Source organism: Chenopodium quinoa, unplaced genomic scaffold (genome assembly GCF_001683475.1).
Source record: "Chenopodium quinoa cultivar QQ74 unplaced genomic scaffold, ASM168347v1, whole genome shotgun sequence".
Lineage (NCBI taxonomy): Eukaryota > Viridiplantae > Streptophyta > Magnoliopsida > Caryophyllales > Amaranthaceae > Chenopodium > Chenopodium quinoa.
In genome coordinates, this window is record NW_018742879.1 from 64,915 (window position 1) to 75,071 (window position 10,157).

A 10,157-nucleotide genomic window follows, 5' to 3' on the forward strand; every position below is an offset into this window, starting at 1 on the left:
AGTATAAAAATATTTAAGTAAGATCGAAAAGATGATCTCACAAACAATGGAACAATATCGGTGTGTCGTGATGCAAATCACTGACTTGAAAACGAAATTCCAGCGCAACCAAGGTACTCAATTGTATTCGCCGGTACGTTCCCTAAGGTTAATACACTACTTCCACACAAAGACACTTTTAGGTGGAAGGTTGGAGTCAAGTAACTTATGCCCAATAGAAAATGTGTTTAAGCTATTGTGTTTGATGTATTTTTTCAAGTGTGTAAAACATACATGAAACACTTTTGGGTGGAAGGTTGGAGTCAAGTAACTTATGCCCAATAGAAAATGTGTTTAAGCTATTGTGTTTGATGTATTTTTTCAAGTGTGTAAAACATAAAAAAAGCTTCTTCTATTTATAGAGAAACATGAAAGAACACAGAAGATGAATATCGGCAAATATCAAGGGAGGTGAATATCATAATAATGGTGGTAATTAATCACCTTAAACATCCTCTTAAGTGGGGGGGGGGGGGGTTTATAAGAGTTACACAAGAGAATAATGGTGGTGATTAATCACCTTAAACATCCTCTTAAATGGGGGGTTATAATAATTACTCAAGAAATTAAGAGTGAGAAGTAACGCCTTGAATTCCCTTTCTTTATTCCAATAGTATTTAGCAATCCACTATTTGTTGTAAATATATTAAAAACATATGTTGTCATGTAAAATATTTTTGGATTAGTTTTTATGTATATATTAAGCATTTATACTTTTTAATAATATGTAATTATAAATATTAATGATCAAAATTGTGCATAAATAATCAAAATATTAAAATTATTATGAAATAAAAATGAGTAATAATTGATTAAAGTTTTGAAGGATGCACAAAATCAAATTTCCTTTATATCATTGTGAATGAGTAATAATTGTGAATGTGTGATCCTCTTAACAAATTAAATTACAATACAACATTACCCTAAAAAAAACGTTACTCTCGTTGAGTAAACTCTATTAGCAGCTTGTAACACTTGTTTGCCGGCCTCTTTTTCTCAGCAGTGACTGAGATTACTGTTTAGGATTTCAAAAATTCTCAAATCTCTAATCAACCCTTTTAATTTAATCAAAATTCAAATTCAATTCCCAGGTTCCAATTTTTTCTTCAATTTTTTTCTTGTTTAAACATTTGGCAAAAGAGAAAAGGGGAAGAAAAATCAGAAAAAACCCAGAAAAATTACAGCAAAATGAGATGGGAGAAATGGAAGCAGAGCGCAGCAATGGAGAAGGGAGGTGGGCCCGGAAAGAGGTGGGGACACTCCTGCAACGCCATTAGAGGAGGAAAGATTTTGTATGTGTTTGGTGGTTATGGCCAGAACAATTCTCAGACTAACCAAGTTCATGTTTTTGACACTGGTGGGTGGGTCTTTCCCTCTCCTCTTTTTTTTTTTCAAATTTTTCTGAATTTTTGTTTCAATCTTGTTATGGGAATTATTTACATGCTGGTTATTTTTCTGGGTATTTGTTTACATTTAAATTACTAACGTGAGTATTTGTTAATTTCTGTAATTAATTGGAATCATGTTGTTCATAGTTAATTGTATGTTTTTTTGTGGAATTGTGGTGGCTATGTTGTTGTTTATGATGTTGCTTGTTCAATTTTGCTGCATTGGTTATGTTTGCTTTTACCGTCTACCAAACCGGCCATTAGGTTATGATTTTGAATACCTATTTTGAGGGAATGTAATACTACTACTCCGTATTTGATAAAATTCAATTGTTTATTCTTGTTGGCTGGAATTGTGTTTGGAAGTAAGTGCATGCTAATTATTGCTTGTTCCAAACCTTATTTTCGGGTTGAACATAAACAAACGCTTTGCAATATACGATTTAATGCTAAGTTGGTACGTACATTTGCCTTTTTCTTACCATACCCTAGATGGGAGCTTGTAGGCATTGGAGTAATAGTATGGTATTGGAGCAAATTTTCTTACCATATTCCTTGATTAGTAATGGCTCATTGTGGGTGAATTTCGGGTAATGTACTGTCAGCTCAAATCTAAGGTGAAGGTCGTTGTAGCTGAGTACTTGCATTGCCAAACTTATTTATGCTTCAGAATCTTAAGTGTGTGCTGAAGCAGATATACTTTGGTATCTCAAAGTCAAAATCTACAGTTTGATTAGTGTGTGTATTTCTGATCTCATCCTGTTTTAGGTGGCATTGATAATATAAATTTTCATACGAGTTGCGTCTAACATGTACGGATTCTGAGCGGATTCAACCTACCTCCAACATCTCTGTATTCTTTCATTATTTCTTTTCACGTTTTTCTTTTTCATTTTTTTTATTCTTCATATTTATTAACTTTTCTTATGTATATTTTGAGGTTTCTTCATCATCTCATTTTTGCTGTTGGTTTGTAGATACTCAAACGTGGAGTGAGCCAGCCATTAAGGGAACTCCACCATCTCCTAGGGACAGTCATACTTGTACAACAATTGGAGACAATCTGTTCGTGTTTGGTGGGACAGATGGGATGAACCCCCTTGGAGACTTATATATACTAGACACTTGTAAGTTCAAGTGAAAATTATATTTGTCTTTGTTTCTTTTGAAATTTCATATATTCGATGGAAACAATAAAATATGATATGAAATTTTTAGATAGCTAAATTGAATCAAGTTCATGCTAGTTATGTTTGATATAATGCTCTTAAGGATATAACTTTCCCTGACTCTTGTATCCAAAATCTACTTGCCTGGAGAGTAGCTAATTGATATGGTTAAAACACTCAAACGGAATAACTATTGTGATTTTTCAAATGGCTCTTTCATAACTTGAAAATATTGGCAAATTTTTACATGTGTAACTTATATAGTTTCCAGATAAAACAAGTTGGTGAGACAGTATTATACTATTATGATGATTTGTGTATCTCTACATATCCCAGTAGTTTTATGCTTATCAGCAATTTAGAGAAGAGTGAGTGACATCCTGTATGAATTTGTTATTGGATGCACGGGTTCATTATATTTATATATGCATGATTTTCTGAGTGGACTCTGTTAACAGAAGGGAATTTGTGTAACCAACTTATGGGTTAATGGCATATATGTGATGTATCCTTGTTTGCTCATCTTGCATCATAGGTTTATGCATGAGGCTTTCAATTGTCTTGCTCCTAAGTCTTAACCAGTATCAAATTTCTTATTGAGAAATTCACCTACTTCCGGAGGTTTATTTATTTATTTATTCATATAATTTTTGTTTTCGGCTGTTTGACTATTGCGTCAAGGTCATATGCTATTGGCACTTTATGTTTCTTTGCTAATGTGGTCCATACATTTGCAGCATCAAATACATGGATTTCTCCACATGTAAGGGGTGATGGACCACAGGCAAGAGAAGGCCATTGTGCAGCACTTGTTGGAGAACAACTTTTCATTTTTGGTGGATGTGGCAAATCTGTGAACCATCATACTGAAGTGTATTATAATGATCTTCATATATTGAATACAAGTAAGCCCTTTGCTTCTAATTTCTCAAGTGAAGTCTCCCTCAATAGTAACATCTTGCAATGGCTTAAAAAAAGTAATGTTATCTATAGGCAATGTTACTCATACTCTTCATTTCACCTCAAGTACCCGTGTCAGACTCTCGACACTTGGACATGGGTATGACACTTGGACACTTCACTTTTAGTTCAAAATCAAGGATTTTTTTCATGGACATGGGTACCAAGTAACATAGTCTATAGCTACTACAATGGTCTGTTAGGCTGGAAAGTGACAACTGAATGTAGAAATGATATTAACTACCTTTCCTTCTAATTGCAGAGAACTTTGTATGGCAATGTGCTACAACATCTGGCAAGCCACCGGCTGCACGAGATAGCCATTCATGCTCATCTTGGAAGAACAAAATCGTTGTTATTGGCGGTGAAGATGAGCATGATTATTATTTATGTGATGTCCACATCCTTGATACAGGTTGAATTCTTATCCTGAAATACTTGGGGTTACACAATAGTTCAATATAGTGAACCTATTATTCTTAGTGACTGGTGACTGGATTATTCAATAGAACAGAAGTTTATGCTAGTGTCATTTCACCTTTCTCTAAAAAAAATGAGAAGAAATAGAATACACCATGCTGCATGATTATGTAAAGAACCATGGCGGTTTATTTTGGCAGCTAGGCAGTCTAATAGAAACAAAGTATTATAGGTTATTGAAATTAGTTTGTTACTGTGGACAAACATTTCTTTTAACAAGTGCAGTCTTTCTGAACTTTCCTTAACTGGTATGCTAGTGTTGTTCCAACATTTGTATATGTTTATAAGGTCTTTAAGAGATTATTTTTGGATTTTAACTGTGTTTCAATTGATTTCAAGTTGGCATGAGTTGAATATTTTGGGCCTTCTTTGTTTCCTATGCATATGCTCATGTTAGAAAGGAGGGAGAAAGTAGTCTTACACTGGTGGTTATGTGTTGAAACAGATACTCTTGTTTGGAGAGAGTTGAATACTTCTGGCCAATTGTTGCCTCCCCGTGCTGGGCACTCAACTGTAGCCTTTGGCAAGCACATATTTGTATTTGGGGGATTCACTGATGCTCAGAACCTGTACAATGATCTTTATATGCTTGACATTGGTAAGAATATTTTGTTCTTTTGTCCCTCTCGATCACTGTACCGTTTTCACTCTTTTTTTTTGAGGTGTAGAGAGAGCCACAAAGGGCAGTGAAGTTTACGGGACCTATCCCAATCCTTTACCCATTAAGTTAGCTCACATTCACACCATTTTCACAATTTTGCTGCTCATGTCATCTTATTCTCTGAGGGAGCTGTTGATCCTATCAGCTGCACCACTTTCTTATCCACTGTAATGCCTACGGCCTAGAGTTCATGAGAAACTGCTGCTTTTCCTTTCTCTATTCCTTATTCAGTCACTGTTTTATGCAATAATGCCATCTATTTATGGTAATTGTGTGCTCAACTCATTGCTGTTTTGAATATTTTTTCCAGATACTTGTATTTGGACCAAAATTATGCCCAGTGGTGATGGACCTTCGGCTAGATTCTCCATGGCTGGTGACTGTTTGGATCCATCAAAGGGTGGTGTTTTGGTGTTCATAGGTGGTTGCAATAAAAATCTGGAAGCTCTGGATGATATGTACTTCTTCCACACAGGTCTTTACATTTCTACTCTTTACTTAAATATGTACGTATCGTTATATATTCTGCTATAACAATACTCAGTTAATGGTAATTTAAATTTTCACTGATTGATATGCATATGGCAGCATGGAGCTGATTGCATTCATTTTTTGATACTAGAACTTTTTAGGGATGATGGAAGAGATGAGCGAAGGTTGGAAAAATTGTCTCTTAGAAAACAACTGAAGATGAAGTGTCAACAACAATACGTTGCTTCTTCAGAGAACGATAAGGCTATAGTCGCATATGAGGCAGCTGATCTTAGCTCACCAATTTCTGTGCCATACGGTAGCCAACAAAGTAAGACAACATAAATGCAGTATCTTATTATTTGTATCTAGTTAAACGTAACAATATATGACACCATTCTCTGTGCCATACAACAGTCAACAAGATAGAAATATGTGATGTAATTGCTTATTTAAGCATATTTCTCAAATTTTATGAACTTAATCTTCATGCTTGGGCTCTAGTTGTGCAATGCTGATATAGCTGATAACTGCGGTATGATGATATTAGCCAACTTAAATCGATATATAAAAGTATTCCATCCATAAAACCTTGCTAGTTTAATATTGATGCATATGAGTTGGAGTATATCACGTTTATCATAGGATAAACACAATCAAAATGTATGAACCCATTAGCATCACTTCCTTCAATCTTTATACGTAGTATATGCTCGTGAAAGGATCCACATGAAATAGGGTTCATCTGTAGTACTGTGACATGTTCACATTGAATGGATTACTAGGTTCTTGATTTCAGATCTTTCTGCTCTCCCCCCACCCCCTTCCCTTTAACTCTGAATGAGTATAGGCCTCCACTCAGCGGCCTGTCACGGACAAAGTGCTTAGCTGAATGCAGCAAGACCTTCATTGAGTGCCATTTTTTTTCCTTTTCTTCTTCTTCTTTTTTTTTTTTTTTTTTTTTTTTTTTTTTTTTTTTTTTTTTTTTTGTAATCCCTGGCATGGTGTCTGGTAACACTGTAGTTATCTAGGATTGCAGTGGCTTTGTTGGGGTAGATTTTGAAACCAATGAATGTGATTGAGATTGTATATTTTTTATTGTAGTCTAAGGGGTGATAACCATCACAGAAGTAGGATCATAGTTCCTGGGGCAGTCTCCATATTTGCCACTGGAGCAACATTGGGTCTGTCCATATCAACAGCTGGCCTTTCTTTGTTTTTTTTTGTTTTTTGCTTTTTGTTTTGTTTTTTTGTTTTTGTTTTTGTTTTTTTTTTTTTCGAGCCATCTTAAAAGTCCAGACCCTTTGTAGAGGCCCCCATACATGATAAGATCAATAGTTAATACAATAAATGCTGAATTCTAGTTTCATAAGGATTGGAAATGACATTATGTGATGTGACATGTCATTTATATGGTGTGTAATTATCTCAAATTTATAATATGTGACCCCGGAGACAGTATAGGTGACTTGAACATTCATAATGTCCACTGGTGTGGATTAGTTTTTTTTCCCAATATTCAATTCACTAAATTTCTAATTGCTTACTATCAGTGTACTACACTACTACTTATGACTTCAAATCTTCTGTTGTCATAGTTTGCTGATGTTATGATGTACCCTTTTCCTGCATATTACCTGATGATTCCACGAAGATTTTCTTTTTCTTCTGTAAATGCAGACATGTATTCTTGATTTACAGACAATGAGCTATTGTGCAGGTCAGCAGTATTTCCATCTAAATATGTACCGACCCCCAATAGGGAAGAGAACATTTCAAGCCAAAGTTACTAAAAACTTTGCTAGTGGATATTCTATTGAAACCATTATTGACGGAAAACCTTTGCGTGGAGTTCTTTTTTCAACTTCCGTTGAAGCTAACCTTAGCTCGCATGGGTGAGGTTCCAGCAGTTTCTGTTCTTGTATAATTTCATTATCTTGAAGTTTTTATTTTTTATTTTTTATTTTTAATATCTACTCATGGTGATTACTGTTCAGGAAAAAGGACTCTGAAAATGTCAAGTCCAAGGTAAATGAAAAACAGGGTCCTATTACAATATCTCCAACTATTCATGAGTCTATCGAACCTACCAATGCATCGGTTTCTAAAATTGCAGAGCATTCAGATGTGAGCCAGTCACAGGAGGTTAGTTTATATGTTACTGTCAGAAAACTGAAAGCTTTATCACTTCCCTACCCTAATGTAGATTAATTATGCATGCACTTAAATGTGCTGTATGTTTGTTGCTTCACCTCATCCTTCAGTCGCATATGTCTTACTCTCATACACTTGACTCTTATTGTTCTATTGAGTCTGAAAATATCCTTGTGCCTTGTCCTTGATTATTCTTTCACCTGTTTAAAAGGCATGCTAATTAGAGTTTTCCTCACTATGGGATGGGCAATCAACGAGAGTTGTATGACTGTATGAGACAGGCACTGCTGCAATACCAGATTGTTGTATCCTGTACAGGTTTGGTATTGGATATTTTGTTTATATACTCTAATATAAAATTTCGTACTTACATAATTATCTAATGATTTGGATCTCCACCTGGCTAGTACAAACCAAAGGAAAAAAGTTTAGGCAAAGAGCTGATGAATGGAATTCAGAACATAAAAAATAGTTAAGCATGAAGTTGGAGAGTCTCTTTGGACTTGTAAAGTTGTAAAGCTTCAAAAGTAGCAACGGGGTGTCAGGAAACAAATGTATAAATTGAGAAGTGTACCTCTTACATTTTAAAGCACTTAAAGAGTCCAGAGCTCAGATGAATAACTCTTACAGTTCATTTGCGCTCACTTGATTAATTAATAACTGTAATGCTCATCGATTTTACCCATGTCAGAGAATATAATCTGTAGCTTAATGGGCTATCCTGCTTTACTACCTGCCCTTATCATTATACTCTTGAGGAATGAGAGGCTCATTTGGCATATCAATTAGTTTATCACATTCATGCCTATCCATTCATATTGCACTTTGGACTTTGAATAATTTTGTAATCAATTCACAATTTGCAACAATTTAAGTATTTGACTTATTACCATGCTTTCATAAATCATTTGAGTTGGTGTCTAGATAACTGTTATGTGTTTTTGACCTATGCATATTCTGCTTGAATGAATATTCAGGTAGCCATTAGAGAGTCGAAAACATTAGATGCTAATGTTGAAGTCAAGAAATCAGATGGAGCTGCAGCCCCATCAGATTCAGCCACCTTGGATGATCCATCTTCAGTGCCTGAGGGCTCTATTGTGTTACCTACTAGCCAAGGTAAGCTTGTTTTCCAAGTTTTTGTAAGAAAAGTTTCATGTATGCAGAACGAGTCTTGGTGAAGAGAATTCTTGAGTGGCTGTTCTAGAAGAGCTTTAATTTCTAATGTTTACCCTGTTATCACCAATTTCCCAGGCTTAGTTTCTAAATTGATAATTCTTAAAATCTTTTTCTTTTTGGGAGTGGACAATTTATTTCAAAGGGACAGCAAACATCAGTAATTAGTTAATCCCACTGGCCATACAATACGATGCAACTAGCATCACGGATCACAGGCTACTTTTGTTGAAGAGAGAGAGAGAGCAGTTGAAGAGAGAGGGAAAGAGAGAGAGAAAGCAGTTGAAGAGAGAGAGAGCAGTTGAAGCAGATTTTGGTATTGCCTTTTGAAACCTTGGAAGCAGATTTTTTTACCAGAGCTTGCTTACAGATTTAAATTATTTTTTTCAACAGGTGGAAGTATATTCGGAGTTTGGACTCTGATTTGCTTCTCCCACTTTGCCTTTATTCCTATAGCCTAAAAAAGATTTCAAAGCATTCATAGCATGTCATTTCACAGATGTTCAACTGATGCCCAATCAATGTTGCATATCAACAATATTGATTCTAGCCCAGTTAAATGCTTCTAGTCATGATGGATTGTTCTATTTCTTTATTTTTAATTTTTTTGGAAAGAAAACGCGTAAGTGGTGGTGGACTGGTGGTTTTTATAATTCAAATATCAGTGTTCTCTATTATGTATCTTGGATTGAAACTAGTGAATGACTTTTTCTCTGATAGTGTGTCTTCTATTTTGTTTATGGTTATAGCAGAGGGCCAGATAGAGTTTGCTGAGACAACATGAAGCTAGACTAAAAGCTTTAAAAACCAGTTTTGACATTGGGCGGAAACCATTTTTTGCGGTTAGTATTTGGGCAGTTATCGAGCTTGAAGACTGCTAAACTAGACTAGAAGCACTCCAGCAATGGCGGTTTTTTGCACACGCAAAAAATTCTTCTGGGGTCGAATTTTTTATTTATGTCGAAGAGGTACATATATTACCAGCTAATTGTACATCCATAGCTTGAAGGTGATCGTAGACAGCTGACAGATGACAACTGCCACACATTGATTGTAACTCCTCCACATAGTATCATATTAGAAGACAATATTACATGCAGTAGTACTAGAAGTTGCAATTTCAAGTGACATTATATTGTAAAGTGATTCTAGAACGAGTATTTATCAAGGGCTAGTTGTGGCAGTTAGTTTGAATAGAGGTGCATCATTCTCTCATGATATGTTTACTTGTTTGTTTGTGTCCATTATTGATTACCAAATTTCTGTTACACTAAAGTCATTAAAGGATTAAGAGCGTATTTGTTCAGCGATTTGTCTGCGCTGTAGTCTTATGAAATACTCTGCATTTGACAATCACGAGAAATAGAAAATTTTGTGTAGAACTACCTTAAAGATAAGCTATTTTGTGAACAACTATCCATTTTTTTATATTTTATTTAGAACTACCCATAACATGGCAAATGTTTATCTAGCACTATCTATAAACGGTTTTCGTCCAATTGAGCCGTTTGTGGGGCCCACTTCTACGATTTCCAACTCAATTATCTCCTCCTCCATTTAATTTTCCTCTAAAGTCATCCAAATTTCTAAGAGGATATAAAATTTGAGCAATTCAACACAATTTCTCACTAAATTGGGTAATGTTTTAAACTACTGTGT

At 35.1% G+C, this 10,157-nt stretch overlaps 1 protein-coding gene across 3 annotated transcripts; it reads left to right on the top strand.

Annotated features, from left to right (window-relative positions):
* Positions 1–1,143: 1,143 nt before the first annotated feature.
* LOC110726312 (rab9 effector protein with kelch motifs-like) lies at positions 1,144–9,804 on the top strand. 3 transcript variants are annotated; one of them, XM_021905765.1, is made up of 11 exons: positions 1,144–1,400; positions 2,405–2,554; positions 3,334–3,501; positions 3,819–3,971; positions 4,482–4,634; positions 5,008–5,172; positions 5,320–5,499; positions 6,889–7,063; positions 7,166–7,313; positions 8,300–8,441; positions 9,248–9,804. In XM_021905765.1, exons 1-11 carry the CDS (start codon positions 1,334–1,336, stop codon positions 9,280–9,282), a joined length of 1,536 nt encoding a protein of 511 aa, XP_021761457.1. In that variant the 5' UTR covers positions 1,144–1,333; the 3' UTR covers positions 9,283–9,804. The 3 variants fall into 3 exon arrangements, with proteins under 3 accessions (XP_021761457.1, XP_021761455.1, XP_021761456.1); XM_021905763.1 differs by having other exon boundaries at positions 1,144–1,396; XM_021905764.1 differs by having other exon boundaries at positions 1,144–1,396; positions 9,251–9,804.
* Positions 9,805–10,157: the final 353 nt, after the last annotated feature.

Excerpts from the sequence above, each read along its gene's own strand:
- LOC110726312 (XM_021905763.1), top strand. The coding sequence starts at position 1,228 with ATGAGATGGGAGAAATGGAAGCAGAGCGCAGCAATGGAGAAGGGAGGT. Across the intron at positions 2,555-3,333 it reads CTTATATATACTAGACACTT|CATCAAATACATGGATTTCT; the intron begins GTAAGTTCAAGT and ends ATACATTTGCAG. Across the intron at positions 4,635-5,007 it reads TCTTTATATGCTTGACATTG|ATACTTGTATTTGGACCAAA; the intron begins GTAAGAATATTT and ends TATTTTTTCCAG.